Source organism: Oxyura jamaicensis, chromosome 4, assembly GCF_011077185.1.
Source record: "Oxyura jamaicensis isolate SHBP4307 breed ruddy duck chromosome 4, BPBGC_Ojam_1.0, whole genome shotgun sequence".
In the NCBI taxonomy this organism is placed as follows: Eukaryota; Metazoa; Chordata; class Aves; order Anseriformes; family Anatidae; genus Oxyura; species Oxyura jamaicensis.
Window position 1 is genome coordinate 85,316,634 of NC_048896.1, and position 25,458 is coordinate 85,342,091.

General features: G+C 40.7%; 1 protein-coding gene across 14 annotated transcripts in view; it reads right to left on the minus strand.

The window, feature by feature from the left end:
* Window positions 1-23,421, minus strand: part of ABLIM2 (actin binding LIM protein family member 2) — a 141,397-nt gene extending 117,976 nt beyond the window's left edge. For 5 of the 14 annotated variants that reach the window (XM_035324453.1, XM_035324451.1, XM_035324452.1 and 2 more), the window contains exon 1: window positions 23,223-23,419. In XM_035324453.1, the coding sequence (XP_035180344.1) occupies window positions 23,223-23,328 (106 nt within the window). In that variant the 5' untranslated portion in view covers window positions 23,329-23,419. Of the gene's footprint in view, window positions 1-22,929; window positions 23,074-23,222 lie in introns of those variants that run through there. The other 9 variants (XM_035324455.1, XM_035324449.1, XM_035324443.1 and 6 more) reach the window with 5 other exon arrangements.
* Between the last annotated feature and the right edge of the window lie 2,037 nt (window positions 23,422-25,458).

A 25,458-nucleotide genomic window follows, 5' to 3' on the forward strand; every position in this document is an offset into this window, starting at 1 on the left:
CCTGCTCAGCATCCTCCCACCTCATTTTCACGGTGATATTTGTTCTCAGCTGTGTTGTTGAGCAGAGGAGGGGAACAAGCAAATTCCCTGGCTAGGAAATGAACAAGTGTTTGGAACCAGGAAAAAACAGTTTAGAACAAATTTCCATGGCTCATTTCTCTTTCCATTCCCTGGTACAAACAGTAACAACAACCATGCCTACTTGTTATAGCAACACCAAAAAGCCAAAGCAAAATAAAATAACTTAAAACCCAGTAGTTTATCTTGCTAGTTAAGACATAATGAATTACCCTCAACCATTGATTACTCTATAAGGTACTCACTTTCCATTAATGTTATAAGAAATAGAGTTTCTAAAAGGATTACAAACAATAATTTAAGGACCTTTCCAAAGGTTCTTTCTTTTTTATGTATTATTCTGTTGAATATAAAAATGTCTTGAATAATTAATGCTGCAATATAAAACTGAACTCCTCCTGGCTTTATTTGCTATGCTTACTTTGGCATTAAGATGGGATTAACTACTGTTTTGTTGCAATCATATAGTTACTTCAAATATATATAGGTATTGACATTACCGAAGTGTTGGAGATAAAGTCACACCACTTTAAAAAGGTACAAATTAGTTAACATTGGTGACGTTGTCAACACCTGGGGTCACAGCATGAAACCTCTTAGATTCAGTTGCATACCAGTCAAATTGTGCTTCATCCCCAAGAGATACATCAGCACACTACCTCCATTTTCACATTTGGGCTACCCAATTTCTGCAATAGCTTGTTTTCCAAAACTGCATCCATAAGAGAAACGTGTTACATTCACACAAACACACCCCCTGAGCCTAGAGCCACTGTGCTACTTCTTGCACAACTCTGCAAACAACATTTCTACTGCCTCCAGACACTTTTTTTAGCTGCTTACAACACAGTCTTTGAGCACGAGATTGAGTTTTTGGTTTGCTTACATTGCAACGTGCCAGCTTATATTGTTAGTGGATTCATGTAAAACCAAATATTTTGGTCAGGAGCTTTATACAAACCTGTCATGGAAAAAAAGGGAAAAGAAACATCACCATAAAAAAAAAAAAAAGTGTCTATTTGTTAGAGAGGTATTGCATGGCACTTTTCCCAGGTAATGTACAGAAATGCAATTCATTGAAAGACGGATGAAAACTCAATACCAATCCCATGCTAGAAGAGTCCTCTGATTTTAATAGGGTTGAAACCTGGACAAATTATATTCCACATGACAGGGGAACAGCGAGATATATGCTGTGTGCGGGCAGGAGATGCTGGATCCTCTACTCCCCTTCCAGCCTCTGTTTTGAGGAGGCGCAGGAACTTGGTGCCACTGCCTGGTCCCAGCCCCGGGGCAGGGTGAGGCTGTGGGAAGCACTACTAGGTGCTGTCTGCATCAGAAGGGCTGGAAAATAAGGAAAAATGCAGCCCTGCATGATGAAATGTGGGATTCAGAAACTGATTTCTGTTCACTGAGGGGAAAACTGTAAAATATGGTTGGAGGACAGCACTGAAGAGCACTTTTCAATTCAAAATAAAAGAAAGCAGAGGAAAACCCTTTAAAGAACTCTTTAAGGAACTTTCTGAATCTAAATCCCCTTTTAGTTTCACTGTGACTGAATCTGGTAAATCCTCTCATTGCATGCAAAAAATATGATAAACCTAAAACTGTAGCCAAGGCCTGGACATGACCAGCTGTCTTTGCAAGTGCATTAAGGAAAACCTTTATTTTCCTCTGCCTCAAGAGACCCCCTTCTTTCCACCCCCAAGCCAGAGTTTCTGCCAATGGGTGGCCAATGCCCCGCCACCCATCCCACCGGCTGCAGCTCCTGGAAGACGTAGGTCACACCAACGGGAAGGAACTGGGGAGTTTCATCTGCCTGCGATCTGCTCCAATTGCCAATAATCCCACAGATTCTGGTCTTTAATGACAATGTACTAAAACGATGATTACGTGGGTTGCAAGTAGCTATTCCTTGACCTATAGCCTGCTAAAATGAGACTCAGTCTGTCTGGCTATCATTGCCACGGCCAGTCTGTGACACTGTTGCTTGATGTTTGGCCAGCTTGTATTTCGGAGAAGCTGTGGATAAATGATGCTTGGCTAAGCCTGGCAGACCATGGGAGGCAGAGGAGCAGGGGGAGGCTGGCCTGCCTTATTGTCTTGCAGGACTGCATAACACAGGAGCTCTTTTTACTCTTCCCCACTGCACACCACATGCCAAAGAAACATCAGGTGCAATACAGCCCTGCTCTACTCCCCCGGTATCACACAAAAATAATGGTTTTAATAAGAGAGCAGTACAAATTCAGTTTAATATGCTACACAGAAAAAGAAAGCAATCCATGCTACCACAGTACATTTCCAATGTTTATTTCAAAAACAGAATATAAACAAAGAAAATTCTCCTCCCAGTACAAACAGTCATAAAGTAAGTGATGACTCAGAGGGTGAATACCGATTCTCTGGCACCCCAGTCCTCTCTATCATTTAGAGTGACAGTCCCGCTCCCACTGAATAAAAGACAATTCTGCTTTGTAATGAATGAAATAAACATTTGCGCCAGTATGACTAGTTTTTCTGCACTGTTGAACACTATCAGTATCCGTATTTCAAAACCTCTGCATTTTAAAAGAGACTCTCTAGAAGCAGGCCTGAAGTTCAAAAAGTTATTTTGCTTTTCCGAGTACTTCCTTAAAGCATGGATATGAACACAGCACTAAGTAAGCTACCTAAGAAAAACATGGTTTAATACAGTTAATATGATCAAACTAGAAGAAGTGAGTATCAATTTCATATTCAAAGCATGATATCCAACACTGTGAAAAGACTGATGAGGTCCTAAGGGTATGAAAAATGATAGGATGTGATTGAATTATCTCAGCAATACAATTTCTTATATAAGAGCTGGGAAAAAAAAAAAAAAAAAAAAAAAGACACAGTAATGGCTAACATGTTAAATAAGCAAAGAACTAGGAGCAATTCCTTAATCCAATCCAATCCTTACTTTTCTAATAAATTTAGCTGCAACTGTCATTGCTGCTGTACAAAATGAGACATTTTCTAGAAGTACCTGTCTGCTCATTAACCACCTCACTCACCCCAGCCAGCGACACATAATGTGCCAAAAGCACAAATCCCTAAATTAACCATCATGACTTGCAGAAGCCCTTAATTTGAGCTAACCTGAAGACTCAGCCATTCTAACAACATCTTTCATACTGTCAGTTACATATCAGTCCCATCTCTTTAAGCTGCTCTACTAGTAATACCTTTCTGTCTCACTAAGAGTTGGAAATTCCAGTGCTATCTAAATTTCTTCCTGCACTGAGTTGAAATAGAGTTGAAAACCATGGTCTGAATTTCAGTCTGGAAGATGGGAATTATGTGCACTTATGCCCCAAGCCATACAGCTTAATGACCCACATCATGTCAGAGTTTCACCACCTAATACCACACTGACAAACGAAGGCAGAGGCTTTAACACTATGGATTGTGCCACTGATTTCATAATGACAATGTGTTTAGACAGCTTTATATTTTCAAAGCATTGTGAGGAAGGGTAACATTTCAAACTGCAATTGTAGTCATTAAAGGAATGAGTTTTCAGCTCTTCACTCTGCCAAAACATAAGCTTTATTCAAATAGACAAATAAGGTGAAATTTCTGTCTTCCCTTGTCTGATAAAATGGGAGTCATCTCACCTAACTCTAAGCATCCAAGAATTAGGAAAGTCATTAAGGTAGGTTTCCACTATCACAAAAAGACACAGGAACTTCCCAACTCGCAGCCAGAGCACCAGCACCAGATACTGACCATTGGCAGGCAAATAAGATCCTCTGGAGGTGCCTCCTTTCCGCTGAACTTTTGACTGGCTTAGGCTGGACACCTCAGGTTGCTGTATCTCAAACCAGACAAGATAAACCCATACTGGAGAACGTAACTGATCACCATTTTCTATTTAAAATAGTTTGGACTGTGAGTTTCTTTATTTCTAATGCAAACCATGTGTGAATCTCCTACATCTCACTGCTGCAAGCTCTCCTGATCTTCCTCCTCAATACTGTTTGTCATCCCAATGTAAGAGCCCTGTAAACACATGAGAATCTCATCCTTCATTAGGAAAAGTAAACTACAGTTTTTGAACCACACATACAAAACAAAACAAACAAACAAAAACAAACAAAAAACACCTGTATATAATTACTTTCAACAAATGTCATTGTTTCTGGAGGCTGGTAACACCTCAGTACTTTTTCAATCCACTACTTCAGCAATACACTGCAGCTTTTTTTTTTTTTTTTTTTTGTGTGTGTGCTATTTTTCTCCTAAAATTACCTCTAGATAATTATGAACTTTTAATCATGAATCATCCCACTTATTGGCTATTGAGTCTTTTCCTAGTTTATTTCTTCGATTTTCCTCTGCAGACATGAATTCATTAATTGTCTTTCATGTTTTTGGATGTTCATAATAACAGAATACATACTAACACGAACAGCAATGAATATTAAAAATGTTAGTGCAATATTTCAGTTGCATTTAAGTCAGCTGAAATACTCCTATATATAAAGACCTTCACAGATACCTATCTGGATGGGTTTGGCAGGTCAAACCATCAGCTCTTCAGAGGCAAGTTCATAATTACTTTTTACATTACATAATTACTATATAATGCCAGCTTTTGTTTGCTGAAATAATACTGCCAAGAGCAATGCAAGTTTAATCAGAATAAAGTTAGTAATTTCCACACAAAGGCCACTGTGTATGATACAACATGCGAATGTATTTTATTCAAAACAGAGGTATCATTTATAATGGTTTAAGCATCACTCGGGCAGGAATTAATAATATGTAGCATTGTATAATAAACATGAAACATCTTTAACCTCTTAGCTTTAAAATTAGGCAATAGAAAAAGGAACTCTCTTTCTGTACAAATATTCCCACAATCTTGCAAACTCTTATTTCCAGATTCTGATTATGTAAGTTTGGGGTATATTAAATACATGTGTAAACTGTCTCTTTAACGTAGGCTCTTAGGAAAACTTTACAGATAAGTGAAAAAGAATGATTTTTCAGTAAAAATGAAAGATGTCCTTTTTACAATAAGATTTGTGAATGAATAGGAAACCTCTGCATGTAAATACCTGGGAACTGCATGCAAACACAGGCATTGCCCATAAGAGAAAGAAGAAGAAAGAGGGGAAAGGCAAAACCCACCAATTACTCATCTCCCTGGGAAGAGAAGAGCAACAGGATCTCTGCAGTGGAGAAATAGCTGAAAGCAGCATTTCTGTCTCAAGAGATGGCCTCCTGTTTTTTTTGGCCCTACTGTTTTCAACAAAAATGGTCTTTTCTTCACGTTCTTTTCTTTCTTTCATTTTTTTTTTTCAAGGAATACATGCATCCATTGCCGAATCTTCTTCCTAACCAAAAGAATAAAAAGTGCCCCAAATGCTGACTTACCATTTGAGGAAAAAAAGGAGCAATACTGTATCATTTGATTGACATCTATCACTTTAAAATCCATCAAGTTTTTGATAAAAACATTCTTAGTCAAGATGGTGTCTTGGAAATTTTCTATAAATATAGTAATATTATTTTTATTAATAAATAAATTTAATAAATATTATTTTTATTAATAAATTAATAAATTTTATTAATAAATTTATTAATAAATATTTATATTGATAGATTCAGTATGGCATTCAAGAGAAAGTAGCCTAATCTCTGCACCTCTATTCAAGAATATTTTATTTTCTGTTTTACAAATGGCTTCTTTTAAGTTCCCATTTCACTTTCTTTACAGTTGCAGTCAAATTTGCCACCTAAGTCATGCAATCAGTTCTAGCTTGGTTATCCCTACACTGATGTAATCAACACTTAGTTGCCAATTGATTGAGCCAATTTCAGTTGTGAGTTCCACTTAGTGAAAGGAAAGGATAAAGGAAAATGACTCTAAGTAATTTCTTTGCTCTCTAGACATGCAACCAATGTGCCCTTCACTACAGCAGTAAGATAGCAGTCCCCCAGGGATTCTCTGGCAGACTGACACTGCTGTGTATTTACCATTTCCACATTTGGTCTGATAATAATTATTAGAAATTGCTAAGAGTGAAATAAAATAATTCTAATCAAGCTGAAGGTGACTGAGACAAAGTTTTTCATTCATAGTCTGTTTCTTTTTAAAGCAGTGAGATTACTTTTGCACAGAGGCAGAATTATAACGATCCCTTTAAAATGCATTCTTCTACTTACAGAGAAAGATTTAATTATTTAACTTAAAACCAGTCCAAACCCTTTCAAAAACTCATATCTACTCAAAGACTTTAATGACTATATACTAATCTTAAATTCAGTTATGCATCAATCCATTTATTAGCTGCATGATGAAGCATGGCCATAACTGGAAAATGTAATAAAATAAATATTGCTCTTTTAAAACTGATTTTGGTCTCATCTTTAAAACAGCTCCTTGTCAACAATATATTTTACAATCATTTTACAGATGGTTTTATATTAATGAGTTTCTACCTCTCCTCGATAGATGTTCAGAAATTCACAATATGCTTTCCATTCAGTCCACAAGACAATAATGATCTCAAGATTCAACTCAATCAATACAATCAATACACTATCTTAAAATTGGCCTAGTTGTAGCAATGGCATATTAAATTAAAAAATAAAAGCTGAGTGTTCTATTATGCAGAAAATCTACAGAATATTGGAAATGTATTGTTTTTATTCTCAGGTCAGCTGTATAAGAGATTAGATCTTTTAATTATTTGTTGCAGAATGGGAAATCTAAGTCTTGAATCCATTTAGCTGTTCAGTTTATGACCTCGATAATTAAATCTGACCCTGTACAAAGTGCACCACACAGACTCTGAGAGTTTTAAAACAGACACATATCTCTTAGCTAAGATACCATTATGCTAAAGAAAAACTTAAGTTTCCATTGAAGGTTTTTCTTTTATTTTTGGAAGTGCTGCATGAGAGTCCCAGAAGCACTGACTTACTCTTCAGCTCTAGCTTTAAATAAAAATTTAATCACACCAAATTCAAGTTTAGTACACCCACACACTACATTTAGAACCACAGAATAATGTAGGTTGGGAGGCACCTCTGGAGGTCATCGAGTCCTGCCTACCCCTCAGTGTGGATCCCACTCAATCAGGTTGCCCTGGGCCTTGTCCGATTCTGATCTGACAGAAGGATGGAAGGACATCACTTCCCTGAAAAAACCTGCTCCAGTGCTTTTCCACCTCCCTGGGATTTTTTCCCTCCTTATATCTAATCAGAAGTTCCAATGCTGCACTGCTGACTCTTGTTCTTTTGCCATGCATCTCTGAGAAGCGGACCTCAGAAGCAGAAGCTCCACCATCTCTACAGTCCACCAGGAGGGAGTGGAAGACAGCGATGTAAACATCCTCTCAGCCTCCCCTCGGAGTCTGGCTCCACAGCCCCTCCTCATACACCCAGACCCCAGCTGCCCGTGGACCTGTTCCATTTTGTGCCAGGGGCAGGACTCTGCATGACACCCTGACATGACAGCAAAGCAGATCTTCTTTCTAAAATCACTCTGTAGCATGAATATCACCACAAATGCATGAGGACTCTTTGCAGCAAGGCGATAACAATTAGGCTCCCATATTCATATTCTGCATCTACAGAAAAAGCGGCGTGGCATTCAGTGCTGCTGAACACCTTTAACTTGCAGAATCTTTGTCCATCTAGATTTTTACAAGGCCATCTTCCATCATAATATTATACTACACAACACAAGTAGTATAGCCAAACTTTTCTCTCTGGATCTGCCATAACAAATTTGGGATATCCTGGCAGGGGGTCAACATTTCTCATCTGAACTTGTAGTTTTAGACCACTGGATTCTATTAGAACAGAATCTACTTTTAGGCGCACTCATATAAACTCACTAAATAAATGTCATTTCTTTTTCTTTTATTGTTGTTGCTGTTTTAAGATATAAATGTCAAAATAAATTTCTTATCCCATAGTGGTGTCAGTCACAATGGATATGAATTTTCATTTACACTGCTTGCCTTCAGACTTGCAGATATCTGGCTCCAGGATAAGACCCAGATAGAGTTCAGGAAGTATTTCATTCCAATCCTACAAATAAAATATATTAGACTCACAATGACCTTGGAAATGCCATCATCAAAAAGTCACAGTTAAGTGGAGAAGCAGTGCCATCTTTTAAAATCTATGCATATACCATACATAAAAAGAAATGAAACTGGTTTACAATATCAAGCATTTAACACTGCACTTTGCAGGGCCAGACATTAGAAAAGTTGTAGCAATTTTATGGCAGTAAATACTGATCCCAGTGAACCACATGTCCTACAGGGCACAATCTGACGCACAGATATTACTGGACAAGTATCCAGCACCAAGGCTCTGCGTGCTGCACAGCTCCCTTTTAATTCAAATTCTAGGCGCAGCTTATCTAACTGCTTGTTGAAATTTGGCTGACTCTTCCACTTCGGGAGCTTTGGGAATGCAATATAAGAATCATTGTTAAGTCTCACAATTTTATCACAGCCTTGAAATACGTGATGTTTTAAATTAAGTGCCATCACTGTGAGATTAGTGATTATGCAGAAATCTACAGGCTGAGAGAATTGGAATTGTTCAGTATGGAGAAGAGAAGGCTCTGGGGAGACCTTATAGCAACCCCCCAGTACCTAAAGGGGCCTACAGGAAAGCTGGAGAGGGACTCTTTGTCAGGGGGTGTAGTGACAGGACAAGGAGTAATGTCTTTAAAATAAAAGAGGGGTGATTTAGATTAGATGTTAGGAAGAAATTCTTTACTATGAGGGTGGTGAGGCACTGCAACAGGTTGCCCAGAGGAGTGATAGATACCCCATTCTTGGAAGTGTTCAAGGCCAGGCTAGACAGAGCTTTGAGCAACCTGGTCTAGTGGGAGGTGTCCCTGCCCTTGGCAGGGCGTTGGAACTGGATGGTCTTTAAGGTCCCTTACAACCCAAACCGTTCTATGATTTATTTATTTATTTTTAATTATTATATGTTTGCAATTGTTCTAGTTGCAGAAGAAGATTGCAACTTCTTACCATTTTAAGTCTCCTCATGCCATTCCCATATGAGCAACACAAATTCCTAATGGCAAAAAAAAAAAAAAAAAGATGCTCCAGTTTGTTTTTTATTTTTCAAATGCAGATGTTATTGCTTGCAATTTCTTCCCCAGTTTCCCTGCATGTGTACATGCCCTACTTGATAGCTACATCTCAGGGGTAAGCATAAGGTTTTCACTTCTGCTTGTACAGTACAAGAATATGTATATCATGTTCATCTGGTAAACTGATGATACTAACATTATTAAAGAATTTGTAGAAAACTATTTAAAGTTCTAGAGATACAGTAGAACACCTTGCTTTGGAGCAAGATTGACAGTCTCATGAGTGTTGTCCTAAAAATGCCTACCCAGGGTGTTGGGAAGAGCAAAGTAACTTGGAGAAGTATTATGGAAATAAAATAAAATAAAATAAAATAAAATAAAATAAAATAAAATAAAATAAAATAAAATAAAATAAAATAAAATAAAATAGAAAATAAATAAAAAGAAATAAATCTTCCCACAGCTCATTGTATTTCTATTCCTTGTTGCTGGTGGCTTAAAACTGCACACAGCAGAAACACCAGAAACAGCCCATTAAAGCCACTCATCAATTCTAGTGCTGTGGCAGGAGGAGAAATAGGATGGCAGTGACATGCCAGGTACTGAACATCTCCTGCAAGCCCAGGTGGGATGAAGGGGACACAAGCATCTCACTAGTGTGACTGGAGTCAAAGGACCCAAAACTGGCCTCACCACTTGGAGCATTAAATGCTGAGCTGCTGGATCTGTCTGTGCAGCTTTTGCCACAATACTTAATTTTCCAGCCCGTAGGCAACCGACAGAGCAGATGTTACCAAAATGACTTAATGCATTAAGCTGCTGTTTGTTTAATTCTGATGTGGAAAATGTGTCGTCCTCCAAACAGTTTAGTATGTTAACGTACCAGTGCAGTGACCTACAGAAATCTACCATGATTTTATTGTAGACCTATTTGCTTATTAATTTTATTCTAAATAATAATCAAAACCTTCATTTTTTTTGCTTCATACCTGTGCTTTTTAATGTGCTCCTAACTTCCCCTATAATTTCTGCAAACTGAATAAACAAAACTATTATCTGAAAAGAACATTTAAATATTTAATGTCCTAACGTATTTTATCTACAATTTGTTTGCATTAAATGTCATAAACATCTGCAAACTTCCAGAATAAAGTAACCAGTTAATAACTTGCAACACAGTACTTCACAGATGAGGGATTTAGGGAGTTCAACTGTAAGGGAAAACAGTTTAGGATCTATACCTGCACAAGGAAGATGACCAAAGCTATATTTGGAGTGGTCTGTAAGTAACATCAAAATTTGAAAAATCTTTTTCAAGAATCTTGATTCAAATAAGAGCATTTTAGATTTTGGAGATTTTAAAGTCTAACACAAGGAATAGTTTTTAATAATTCTATCAAAAGTGTTTTGGTTTTATATTTGTATACTTTCTTATGCTTCAATAGGACAAGTGACAAAAAGCATATCTAGTCTTGAAAGCTATTAATCTCAAAAATATCCATTTTAGAATCAATTTTAGAATAACTTTAAAAACACGATGAGCACTACAAATGAACAACTCCAAGCTGTAAACAAGAACAGCAACCATTTCGAAACAAAGGCACAATAAGATGCATACTAAATTTAACTCATTTGTGGATCTGCATCTGAGGTTGTGAAGCCTTCTTAGCTCAAAGCATGTAAAATTAATCCTCTTGCATGTAGCTGCACTCCTTTGATAAGTCAGTATCCCCAGCATTAGCAGTTATGCTTTCTTGAGATTCTCTGGATATGCATAAGATACTTTTAACTTGCCAGAACCTTATTCTGATGTTCTGCCACAGCACATTTTGACAGCTATTCCTTACAGGGACTGTATACTTCAAGACTGGCAGTTGTTTCATCTGTGGCTTTGAGAGAACAGCTCTGAAAATAAGCTTCAAGAAATTTCTTAAACCACAAATTTGAACAAACTTTTGAGTACACCTTTCAAATCAGAGCTTTTGAAATGTCTGTTTTTTCAAGTCCAGTTAAAGCCCATCATTTGTATGGTGTTGGGGATTTCCAGCAAAGAAATACTTGTCTGCGTTTTGCTTTAAATCAATTCCAATCAACTGGTTGTTGTCAAATGACTCCTCCTCACCAACTAGACTGCAATGACCCAGATACCTATTAGGTCAAGGTATAACCATTGTGAGCCACATCTGGAACAAAGGCCAAGCACATAAACAGGCTTCAAACAACACAGAAAGCTGAAGTGAGTTTCAGTTCTTCACTGGATATAAGGAAGAAATTTTTCCGGATGAGGGTGGTGAGGCACTGGAACAGGCTGCTCAGAGAAGCTGTGGATGCCCCATCCCTGGAGGCATTCAAGGCCAAGGCTGAATATACCTGGTATATTCAACCTGGTATAGTGGGAGGTGTCACTGACTATGACAGGGGGTTGGAACTGGGTGATCTTTAAGATCCCTTCCAACCCAAACCATTGCATGATTCTATAACCACGCCATGCTGGTACTGCACCAGTCTCCAGGGGACTGGTGTGACCTTGATGTTCCTAGTCTATTCCTTGTGCATTCCTATTTGAATAGTTCTCCTTATTCATGGGATGCTCTTTCCTCTACAAATATTTGGTAGCAGTGGTTATACTCTTCTGGAACCATGACAAATTTACCCAGTAAACAAGTCTGACTCAGTGCAAGCTCTCAGGACTGCCATAATCTCCACCCCAGTAACTAAGCTTTCAGCTTACCGGGGATACAAAAGCTTAGAGGCATTATCAGTCTGAATCAAAAATATTTTCCAAATTACCTATTGTATTAATGTGACCATGACTGATGGAAGTTGCAGGAATTGGCTCTTATTTCAGTTGGACGACAAAAACCTTCAGCCATCTGACACCCTTCAGCAGAGCCCTGGCTTCACTCCATTCTTACTGCTGACCTGCCTTTATGTCTGTGTCCTGCTCCCACTGCTGCACACACCAGGTCACCAGCCCCTGTGCCCAGCTTCCTTACCCATCTGGGAAGTGGTGATGGGCAGAAAGAAGAGCAGAGGCTTTGCCCTATTTCTGTATGTATCTACGACGCTGGCCTTTGACGCTAGGGAAATATTAGCTTAACCCTGCCCCTAGAGCAAAGAGCGGCATGTTATCTCTCTGACACGTTACGTCACCTTTAAACAGCTTGAAACAACTGGCAAGTGACAGTGGCAGCTGCTGGCAGGGGTCTGCTGGGGCAAGCGTGCTGTGGGCTGCAGATTCCTTGGTGGGGCTGCACGGATGCAGCCCGTGTGCCAGTACACGCAGCCCTTGCGTGTCGCGTAAAAATAAGAATGTTACCCAGGGTTAGCTTTTTGTATTTGTTTTTGTCTGTTTGCTTTAAGTATTTTACATGCACAACCATGTCTGACAGGCGACATCGGTTGCAATCCTGATTTTTTTGTGGAATGATGTCTAATGGATAATAGCCAGATAGAAACAAAGCTCAAGGAAGCGAATATCCAGGCTGTCCAGTGCATGGAATCAGCAGCTGGAAACTGGCTTTTTTTTGTTTGTTTGTTTGTTTATTCGTTTGTTTTTGCAAGCCCAATTCTTCCCTTTCTCTTTCCCTCCTTTAGCTGTTGGACAACCTAAGGACCAGATTTTATTTCTCAAAACTTGATGGAAGGTGACAAGAGTTCATTTTCCTTTCTTACTTCTTCAGCCAAATGTCAGCTACTTACATCAATAGCAAAACCAAAACCAAATATATCAAGTTTTATACTTATGAAGCCAGTGACCTAATGGATGCAAAATTTAACTCAGACTTTGGTATTCCTAATTCTTTTTCCCTTGATCAATCCTACAAAACACAAGTCACAAATCTGTCCTCAGCTCCCCTAAGTGTACAAGTGAATTAAGAAGTCACTACTTCTTTTGTGAGAGCTTTGTAGCACACTGATGAACAGTACCAGCAAAAAGCTAAACATATTTATAAAAATACACAACTCCAGCAGTACCACAATGACATTCTACCAAAAGGAAACCCTAAAATCACAGAGCATAAATGTAAAGAGTGATCCATCCTACCAAAAATTGAAGGAATTATTGCCATATAGAGGAGAAATTTCCTAAGTAGATGAAGTTACTTTTCAGTTTGGGACTAAAAATAGTATGGCTGTTTATGCAGTACACAGAGACAGAACCTCCTCCCCAAAGTTTACAAGCTAAATAAACTGCAGTCAGATGAAGTATAGGAAAAATTATTAACAACAGTAATTACCCTCTTAATTACATTATTTGTATGTACAAGAGCTTTCAATTTCTTTATTGCATTAGCAATTTCTTTAGGGCATAACATTTTAGGATGCTTACACCAAAATATGCAACAACAACAACAACAGCAAAAAGTCTGAAGTGATAAAAAGAAGCTTTAAACTCCAACATGGAGATGCAGACACAGCAGTTTTGAAGAGATCACAGCCTAGAGACAGGATGGAGTGAAACACGTAGGACGACCAATTCGTGGGTTAGTACCACCGCACTCTCCTAGATGTGTAGCTCTTACTGTTCATCAGAAGTCCTCGCTCCCTACTGCTCAAGTGCTATACATAGCTGTCAAGCTGAAATGTCAAATAGCCTGTGACCAATATAGGACCTTCGGTAACTGTTAATTCTTCACAGTCCAATAATGTCAATGCAGTGATAATACTTTCCATATTGCTGGTTTTTTTTTTCCACACCATAATTACCCAAATTTCCCTAGCAGTTTCCTAGGAGTTTCCTGTTAACCTGAAGCCCTTTGCCTTTCAGCATGCCTGGAGCACTGGAGCCACCACCTGCCTTCCAGAACCACAGCAAGAAGCCTCAGGGAAGGCTAAGAGTAGGCAGCTTTCTTTACCGTGTCAAGGTTTGCTATTTACCAACTGCAAAGGGCTCTCTAAGTGACAATGGACACATAACTTAAAATACATTCACAGGTTCACTTCAAGAAAATAGGTTTCACTAGAGAAAACAAAAAATGGTATGTTTCTAAAAATATGGAAGGGAACGGTACTTTCTAAGCACAAGAGTGACTAGTACAGAAAAAGAGTATCAAGAGAAGTGGTAGGTTTGTTATCTTTTGTTGTCTATAGGGAAGACAACTCTGTTTTTTCTAACAACTCGGTTCTGGAATATGAGAGTGCAAACAACCAGTTATTCAGAGAAGTAGTAGAAGATTAGATAATTAAGCAACTGAATTTGACCTGTAACCTACACAATACCTTAAAAAAAGCCATAAAAATAGCTTAAACAAATAACTAGAATTAAACAGAAATTTGGCCTAAATTCCAGATCTGAAATTGGTGAACTGTTTTGATGTCTGCAGTGCAAACAGCTATACTGAAATCATCCATGCCTATTTGAACAGATCACAACACCACGTAGGAAACACGGACAAAATCAAAATCAGAGCTGTAGCTGAGAGTGCCTCCTATATATAGAGTTCCTATATATTTCCAAAAATATTAAGTACCTTTGTATGCACAAAGACTCTGAAAAGCTGCCTTGTTCTAATTTGTAACGGGTGAATCAAGCAAGTATCCTACCAACGTTATGGCAGCTTCTGACAGCTCTAGTTTAACAGCCAGGCTTTTTCTGCCAACTTCAATTTACAGCAAGTGCTATGTATTGCCTTCTAAAATAGCCATGACTATGGCATGCTTCTAGATCTATGCAGACCTTATGTGCTTCAGAGACAGGATGCAGAAAGCCCAGCTGAGCATTTCTGCAGAGCTGGCAGCATCACTCTAATGTTAGTCTCATATTCTTTTCAGCACACGGACCATGTTGTTCCCATGGAAAAATCAACGCTGACCTTGAAAAAAGCTCAGGCATATCACAAATTGAAATTTTAGCTCTAAGGAAAAAAAAAAATGCACTACTGCATTTTTCCTGAAAAAAAAAAAATAGTGTACTATAATGTTCACTCTGGGAAGATTAACTCTGAGTTTAGAAGTAACAGGAGTTATGGGTCCTCAGCACTACCTAGCTTTCACTCTTAGCTCAATCTGAATTAATAAATAGCACAGACAAAATCAAATCTACAGCAGTATAGCTGTTCTTCAGAATAGCTCTATTAAGATACAAATGTATACTGAAGTTTATTCTTATGCTGCCTTTCTGCAGAGAAAGACATTTAGGACAGGATATTGAAAAAGAGCTAAAATCAGATATTTGCATGAAGCATCACTTTGTGTTCATCCTGGTCTTGCACAATTTTCAAGATACAGTTATCAGCCACTGCTAACCACACTGGATGATGGGTGCTGCTGGACACAGTGTGTTGGGCCACACAGGCATTTGATCTGGAATAGGCATCACTATGATCTTAAATAACAGCAATGAATGTGACATACAGAAAAATGAAGTTCTAATGCTTACAGTCTTATGCCTTGTAAAGACATAGCTGATGACACATTAAGACAGTCTCTGAGATGTTATCTTAGTTCCATATCACGAGAAGCTGTGGTTATTAAAGATGTTAAAATCTTTACCTTGATTCTTTAGTTAGTCACAAAAAGAAATGCCCCAGTTGCAGAGCGAAGAAGCATTCCGCAGCTCTCAGTGATCTCACAGGTGCTAGCATTTCTCAAAGTCCCAGCATAGATGGAGAAGCCAGATGTTCACACCATGGTCAGTGTCTGTCACACCTGGGCTCTGCAGTTGTGCATGCATAGCCCACGGGAGTGGGCCTGCATCTTCTGGGCAACAGTTCAACAGGTTTGTGGTCCATAAAAACACTTTCTTCACTGAGCCTGGTGCAGGAGAACTTACAAATGCTCCTTCACAAAGCTAAAGCTAGAAGAAGTATTTTTTTCCTCCAATTTCCTGAGATAGGAATGAGCCACCAAAGCCTAGGAGGAACACTGATCAGTAAATAAGCAAGGCATTCAAGATAAATCTGCCTGTAGGTCTCTGTAGCAGAGAGATCCTCAGAAAATTTGGGACTGGATAGGACACCCAGAGGTCCAACACACTGCAGGTCTATATTCAAAGTGAGGTCAGGTTGCTCAGACCTTTGCAAAATATATTTTGAAAAACCCTGAGGATGGAGGTTTTACAGCCTCCCTGGGCAAACTCTTCTAGATTTCAGGTACTCCTTTTGCTGTTTTTATTCTCCTTACAGCCAGCACAAATTTCCTGTGTTCTAACTCCTAGCTGTCACCTCATGCCCTTTCTCTAGATACCTGTGAGGAGGGTTTGGTTCGATCTTCCCTACAGCCACCCACTGGCTGGTTCCAGCTGAAGAGAGCAGTGAGATTCCCCCTCGCGGAAGATTTGTTAACCATGTGGGTGGGAACTCTGTACCCAAAAGTCACACTGAGCCATGGACGGGCTCCAGATGGCCTGCAAACCTGTGCTGGCCTGTCACCACCACCACATACCCACAACCCATGCTCAGGTGCAGTGCTGGCCTGCTCCCCAGGCAATGGCAAGAGCGCGTTATATTTGGGTCGGCTCCGCTTTATTTAGCCTGAGTAGCTCAGGAACCACTGAGCACATTGGAACTCAGGCCACAAAGGCCACAAGCAGAAACCCTAAAATTGGCACCCAGAGCCCGCCTTGCAGCCAGGTTAGCAGACAGCAGAATGGATGGCATATGCGCGAGTCACAGGAGCAAGGTGTTGGAGGCGCTGCCAGACGTTTGCTCCAGACCGCCACCGTACAGACATATGAAGGCCCAGCTGTTCCAGATTGCCTTGTACTCCATTTATGTGAGTTGGCTGCAAATCCTACTCCATTCCTGCCTTCCTGTCAGCAAGGCCAGTTTCTGTGGTTTTCTGTGGTCTCTGTGCCCTACACAATTATATACATACAACCTTAAAGATTGGGTATTCTGTATCTGTGTTATATCTAAAACTGTGATCAAGCAATTGTTTTAACGGTGCTGATATTGCAAAGCCAAAAGAAACACAGGAGCAAGGCAAACTCAACAGAACTATCAAAAGCAAACTTGTCAGATGAACTCTTAAAACCTCCCACTGTTCTGTTACAAGGTAAAGAAGAGAAATAACTTGCAGATCCAAAATAAGTTTGCAACACTGAGAACACCAACAGGAAAGGAAAAGGGACCAAGAGAATCTGTAAACTGGATTAAGTAAACACAAGTAACTGAGATGAAAATAAAGATGAAACATATTTTTCATGACTTCTAGATCATTCACATTTAAACTGCAATACTGCAACAATCTGGGATTTATAAATGTACCTCAGTGAACTTTCTTGACAGAAGTAGAAATAAATCAAGCAAAAATTGGTCTCTGATCAACAACTCTCTGAATTAACCACCTCACGTTCATTTAGTCCCATTTAGCATTGTTTAGAGAAGACCCCAGTGCTTACTTAGACAACAACTAGTAAAGTGCCTTACTTATTACCTCTGAGGTATGCTGCCACCTGTGAATCCACACATCACACACCTATAAGGGGAAGGAGCTCTGATGACCTATTTTCTGAAGTTTCCAAAGCTCTTGTATGGCACACTCAAGCATAACAGGTTCTTTGACTTTTTCTGCATATCATATGTATGAAATTTAAACTTCTCCCTCTTCTCCAAGGATTTTACCCTATAAAGAGTTATAGAGATTTGATTTTACTTTCTTACCCTTTGAAATGGGCTTGAAGGAACACAACTACCATATGCTTACTGGTCCACATTTACACTATATTCAGTTATTTCACTTCATAAACCAGCAGAGGCCAGATTTCTTTTTTTTAACACCTAAATTTATTTTTGTCTCCCAAATAAGAATTTGGCAAGAGGGAAGAGGAAAAACACAGGACAATCACATTTCATCCTGTCTTGATGCATCAGAGACTGATAGAAATGTAATGACTGATAGAAAAAATATAATGACTGATATGAAAAAATAGATATTTGAAAACTTTCAAGGAGTGCTGTGTTTGTGAGCAGCTACCATACAGTAATAACTGAGGTACCATGCTTTCTCCTCCTATCTACCATGAGGAGCAATTGTGGTCTGTTATGCTTAACAGTGACAATATTGCTTAATTCAAAAAGTAATGGTTTCTAAATAGCAAAAAAAAAAAATCCATATTGTGGGAACATTAAAGTCTTTTTAAAACATCTTTAGTGATATCTTACTATTCAGGAATGTTAATTTTTATTTTTCATGGCTAATTGCAGTTACACTTTCATTTCCTTCACTACAGATCAAGCAACTTGTACTACATGATCAGGAAAATCTCCAAAATTGAGGTATTGATCAATATGGTTAATGCCAGTAGAATTGTTTTTACAGAGAAAAGGAGAAAAACTGTTCCTAAAGCAGACAGAACTAGTCACTGAATGGAGCTTATATTCCTCTTAGATTCATTTTCTAGAAAGGAAAAACAAATAACTGTTTTGCTTCCTGCAAAACAAGATTCCATCTAGATTTCAGAGCACTAGCATCAACTAACCAGCTATGAAAAAAAAAACACTCCAACATTACAGACGGTAACAGCTCAAGGCCCTAACACACCGCTAATAGATCTTGACACAGGAAATCATCTAAATTTCAAAATATTTGCCTAAAGGATATACTTAAGGATGCAGACAATGAGCCAGCAAATTGTCCAATAATCTCTGAGGCCCCCCACTGCTGTGGCTGACTGTGGCCTGCTGGAGGGATGAATGAGGAAAGCCGCAGCAGTGCTGCTGGTTGTGCCCGCTCCCATCCCAGCAGTCATCCCTGCCTTGTGAAAGCCCCAGGCAGCATGCTCCACTTCCACCCATGTATGCTGCATTCACTATTGTGATCACTTGTTTTGAAAACCTAGGGTATGAAGATGAGTTAATGGCACCAGCAGCCCCCCAGCACGACTGGAAAACTCTCCTCTGAGCTTCAAGTCAGCAACAGACAGAAGAGAGAAATCTCCACAGACTGGATTTGGGGGTCTGTGGAGGGTGAATGGTAGGTGAATGGTTTGTCAAAATCAGCAAAACTATGATCGGGGTTTCCTCACTGCTTGAATATTGGCCAGCTCATGTCTCAGAAAGAGGAAAAGAGGGAAAAAGGTACCTCAACAGCCACACTTTAATTGATTTTTCAATTATTTTTTTTTAGCTCTTTACATTTTTGTCCCTGTGTTTCCATCATAAAGTTGAATATTGGACATTAAGTATGTAACCCCTGTGCAGCAAAACCAACAGTGCTTTACCACCATGCTGAAGTGGCAGCCAGCTGCAGCCAGAAGAGCAGCCACACAGGGTACTCAGTGCTGCACAGACACCACGCGGAAGATGGGCAGGTTGGCAAGAAGCATACCTCACTCACGGAGCAAAATGTCTGGGTGTTTTAAAGCAGAACTAGCTACCTTTCCCATCTGAGTAGAGCTTGGGTAGCACAGAAAGGCCTGTGGCAGGCGGGATGTCCTGCAGTCAGAAGTTACCAGTTGATGAAGCTATCACCTGATAATCTCTTCTGACCTATTTCACCCTCTTGTAGCAGTGCTGTATGTTCTGATCATCTAAGAACATGATGCTGCAAAGAATAATCTTCAACCAAAAAATCTTAAGGAAGCCTAAGATACAGCTTCCTATATATTCCACGTAATTCAATTTCAGAGCAAGAATTACCATCAGCAATGACATGCCATTGTATATTTTCTCAGGGAGATCGTACCATGGCTAAAATGACAAGGAAATGAAGTAGCTCTAATTCTGTTTAATTACTAAACTTGGAGGACTGTGCATTATTATCTTCACACATACATATTTCATTAGTTGGAGAACTCCAAATCAGGTGACCTCTTGCTGCTCTCATCAAGTAATTTAATGCTCTCTGCTACCACTGCTCAAAAGGAAGGGCCAAAAGTAAAACAGGAAAATATACTAGTCTGAAACAACCAGACTATTGTCTCCAGGGAGGGTTCCGTTGGCCTCTTTACATGTGAACTTTGAAAAGGAGTTATGCATCTCCCCAGCAGGGCAGAAACCAGTGTGACCAGCCTGTGCAACCTCTTTTGTAACAAAGTGCCGCTATGGCCATGCGCCATTTGGGTTGTGAACCTCTGTCAGCAGCTTTCTCATCCACACAACCAAATTTTCCCTCTAATGTAACAGTTTAGAGACTAAAGAGCCAAGCGAATTTGTGTCATGACATTTAATTTAATCTAATCTGAGATAATTCACCTAGTATGTAATTAGCTCTGTGATTCTTCTTGTACTTAAATAATCAACACTGTGTTACCCTATTTCTGGGAACTGATGGGAACCTAGTTTTCTCAATTTCAATTTTTTAACCTACTTTGTTCTTTTTGCTATGATTTCAAGACAGCAAGGAACTGGGATATCAGGCTGATAACCATATTATAAATTATTAAAAGTACGCTCAGGATCCTGAATACACAGCCATTTCATGCAACTCTCCTAGGTATATAGGGGTTATGAATGAGCCCTTGCTTAGAAATGTTTTCAGACAAGGTCAAAGGTAAGTGTATGGAATTCAGCTGCGGATAATCACGTGTGGGAAAATCTAATTATGCTATAAATACTAATAACATTTGAGTTGTGTTTTCGTATGCCACATGATCATATGTTTTCTAGATGTAAAACTGTACCATGAGTCTGTAGTTCATTAATACAGAATGACATTTCAAAGTAAGTACTATAGGGCCACTTTAAATGGTTTATCTCTATCTATGTATCATAAACTAAGTCACATTACTAAATGTAACCATTTGTACATCTAAACGGCAAGGCTGCATGGCAGGGATCCAGGCAGGGATGTGGCACATCAGCACGAGACACACAAACTGAGCAAAGGCTTCTGGAGTAGCAAGTAGAGATCCACAAAGACTCCACGTCACAAGGAAGGATCGCTCCTGGATCAACAAACATGGCAGCAATGCCTTGAACCTTATGTGCCACATTTCAGTCTGGTTTTCTTGGCAGAGATAGAAACATCCTTCTGCTACAGCACCACCACTGAGCTTTGAATTACAGCCTTTCCAGAGCAATTTTGGTGGAAATCTTTTGTAAGCAGTAATTTTACTCAAGTGAGTTGTGGCATTAAATTTGCTGTAAGATAGTTGCCCTACTGATGTTAACAGAAAATTTCCATTGCTTTTGCAGAATAGAGGTGGGCTCCCCACATTTAATTTATCATAGAAATTGATTGCAAATTGTTTACATAGCCCACACAGACACGGTAAATCAAAATCTGGCAACATCAAAGCTAAAGCAATACTTAAAAACAATGCTCCTAAAACTTCCAGTTGTAATTTCAAATGAGAGCTGAGGACTCTCAGGGGCTTTTCCACCCTTTTTCCCAGGATGTTATTTTTATCTAGGCACTGTTCATTACTGCTCTTTCATTTATGCTGTATTTGGTGCAATTATGGAGATAGAATTGTGTCAAGTCTCATCTGTACTAGACTGTTATCCACTAACTTTTGTGTTTCTGACTTTGCAAGCTATCAAATTTTTGTTTAAAACATTTTCAGGATGGAACTCTGGAATTTTCTACTCCCTTTCTCAGCCTCAGCTCTACTGCTACAGAATTTAAATGCTTCACAGTGCTGCATATTCTTCCGTTGGAGATTACAGATGGGGAACAGGATAGGATTCTGTGCTCGACTTTAATCATCTCCAATGGAGATGTCACCATCTGTGTTAACCATCTAGATTCCTTTAGAGGCAGGAGAAAGGCTCGGGATTTCCAGCACCCCTGAACATGTGCTTGCTTTGCTCCCACCTGCCCCAGCCTGGGCACTTGGCAGGCTGGAAGCGTGCCTTCTGTGCACAGACCACACGGGAGCACAGCTGATAGGCATATGTGGAAATTGCTACGCTTTCAATAGAGGAAATGCAAAGCTCCGTTTTTATCTGAAGCCTCCGGCAGGTGTTTGACCCCGGGTCTCTCACTGCTCTAACAAGGAGCCCGTCTTCCTCTTTGTTTGCGTTAGGCTCTCATTTGGCTCGCTGCGAGGATGTGGTGTGATTAAGCGTGTTGACATACAGAGTCACCACGTAATTGTAGCTATTCAACATCTCCCTGTTGTTGTGGCAGAGGGTATATTTAGCAGCTACAGTTATGCTCAGAAATGAAATATACAATCAGCTCTGAAAGCCTCCCCCTTTCCCTATGCACAGCCCTGTGTTTGCCTTAAAGACTGTAATATTGTGCGATCAGCTGAGCTCTGAAGCAATCACCCCCCAGTGCCACCCAATGCAGACAAATGCTGAATCGCTGGCAAACACAATTCCAAGCCTGTTCACAAATCCTGCATGTATCACAGGGGGAAAAAAATAAAAAAATACTTCTGTATTGCCCTGGGCAACTTGATCTCCTGGGTGAAAATCGCAGCTGGTGCTCCGACAAAACCTGCATGGTTTTCACCTCTCCTGCCAGCACGCAATATCAGCCAGGAGCAGAGGCCAAGCTTTCAACCCCAATATTTCAACCCTAAGCCTTTCTGATGAGCTGCAGGCTCCTTCACTGGGGGCTGCTGGGCGGGGAAGGGGGGCAGCAGGCTCCTGCCACACGCTCGGTGGGGTACTGGGGGGGCACCAGCTGCTGAGCCCACCCCACGGGGCTCCCTGCGGTGTGCAGGTGGCGCCCGGGCTTCGAGCTCTCCATATATAAATCTTGACGGTCCACAATTTCCAGCTGCCCCCCACCCCACACCCCCCCCCCCAAAAAAAGAGAACGGAGTGGGGAAAAAAAAAGTCCCCCTCACGATAGCTGGATCGATGCATATATGAGGGTAAAGGGGGGGTCCCCCCGCTGCCTCCTACCTGTGCCGGTGCTCATGTCGCGCAGGAGGAGCTACCACCGCAGCTATCGCCGCCGCCCGTCCCCGCCGCCCGTCCCCGCGGCCCCGCGGGCGGCCCCGGCCCCATCCCCGCCTGCCGCCGCGCTCCGCCCCCGCCGCAGGTGCCCAGCACCCTGGCCACCCCAGCGGGCACCTTGGGGTTTTCGGCAGCTCCATGCCTCCCCCATGGGGTTACATCCCTCTCCGAGGCTGCGGGGACCCCCCTCCCTGTTCCCCCTCGCACCCCCCAACCCCCCAGCCGCATCCCGCTCGCACCTTTTTCCCCGGCAGCTCCCCTTCCTCCGCATTTTCCTGCCGGTGCTCGGCTGGTGAGGTCGCCGACGTTTGTGTAAAGCGGGTCGCTGCACAGGTGCTTTAGCATGTCCCCGGAACGGCCAGGAAAGGAGGATGGGGGTGTTTGAGCTCTTCCTCAGCTCGGCCCGGGCTCCAGGCAGCGCTGCACCGCGAAAGACGTTTGGCAGCAAGTGTGGTTATTGAGGAGAGGAAGGGAGTGCTGGCTGGAGCAGGGGAACCTCACTGATCCTTCATTTGTGAAATTAGAAAGACTCACAGTGTTTTGTGAAAGCCAGCCAGCCAGCCTGTCCAGTATTCCATCTATCTAACAAATAACTACCATAATTCTGATAGAAACAATGTTTGTTTATTTATTTATTTATTTATTTTTATGAAAAAAAAAAAAAAAAAAAACAGCACCCAAACATCCATTTTAAGAATCCCAGCAAGATCCAGATGCAGTTACATAAGCACATCATGTTGCACAGCTCCTCTGACGCTGCGTGCAGGGCAGCTTGGCATAACACTACCAGCATGAGGAAGCAGGAGCATGCAGAGGACTCCTGCTCTGTGCTCAAGTGATGCAAATCCTGGAGATAATTGCTGCCACTGGGAAGAGTATGGACCTGCATTCAGGCATCACAGGGATATGGGATCACATAACCCAAGCTGGTGCCCCACTGCTGACAGCCACCAGCAGTGTATTTCTGCAGAAGGGACTTGCTGAGCCAAATGAATTTTCTGCATGTTTAAGAACCTTCCATGTATTTGCTTTTGTTACCTTGCCCAACTGTTTTTGTTTGTTTGTTTGTTTGTTTGTTTTTCCTTTGGTTTGTTAGTTGGTTTGTTTGTTTTTTCAACCCAAGCACACCTCAAGCAACTGCAGCACCCTGCTTGAGACATTTCACAGCTGAACTATGGGTGCTGTGAAGAACCACCTGCTTTTGTTTTGAACCTGCTATTTGCTATCTTTATTCAATGCCAACTCACTCTTGTAGTGGAAGAGATAGCAAACATATTGTTCCCTATTCACTTTCTCTGTGCCACTCATGAATCTGCCCTATCAGATTCCACCCTTCACTCCTACTCTGCTTAGTCATTCCTTGAAGCTCATGACTTGTTACTTCAGTAGCATGCTGCTATCCCTTTCTGTCATTTGCGGAGTGCATCTTTAATTGTTCAACAGCTTTTATTGTCCTTTTTCCATCCTGCAACTTCCTGCCACCCATTTGCCATTGAAAGCTTTCCTGCACTGCCCAGTTGTGCCAAAGCATGCCAGCAGAGTTGCAGATGGCCTTGTAGAATTTCACTAGGTTGCAGACAGTACAGGAATATCCACATGTTTATGTCTGTGACATATCACAGTAGCAGATATGTGTAGAGCATCTCTGTTGTGGCAATGCAGCAGCATCCATCTTGTCTTTGGTCTGCATTCACATTAATAAGATCTGGCTTCCAGCATCACTGCAATTTGTGTAACAGATTAATCATGAAATATCTTTGCATATAATAACCATCATGAGTTCAAGGCATTCTTTGAGTGATGCTAGTAAGCCTGTGGCTATGCAGAAGTGTCGCTTTGAAAGCTAAATTAGGCATAATTTGCTGTGTTGAAGGTGGTGGATGTGCAATCAATACTGGGTGTAACAAGAGGAAACTGCTTTGGGCTTTAAGGCTGCTAAAGTTGGACCCTTCTGTTGGGCAGCAGAAGGAGACTGAACACCAAAGCCCTTGCTTATTCATAGAAGAGGAAGACCCAGGTCTATGAGAGGATTCTTGAAGTTCTCTCTACCAGTCGTGGAAACAACCAAAACACCCCGTTAGTACCCAAATGCTCATAATGGTTCGCTGAGCACATGGTGCCAGTCTTTACGGAATGCTGTAAGAAATAGGCTTTGGAGTTCAAAATTCTCCTAGTTTAAGACAATGCCACCTGCCACAAACTTTATTAGGAGATCCTGTGACCAAGTGCAAAACTCATATGCTGCCACTGGGGAGGACATCACTACTCCAACCAAGAGACCACGGAACAATCCCTGCTTTCGTGACCTATCATCCAAAACAACCTTATCCAGGACACAGAGGGCAAAGGAAAGCTCTGCCTGAATGACTTTTGGAAGTACTTTAATACTAGTAGTTTTAAAACCACCCAAAAAGATTTGGCAAGAAGGTTAACACTAAACAGTTTACACCGAGCATTTTGTCTCATAGACAAAAC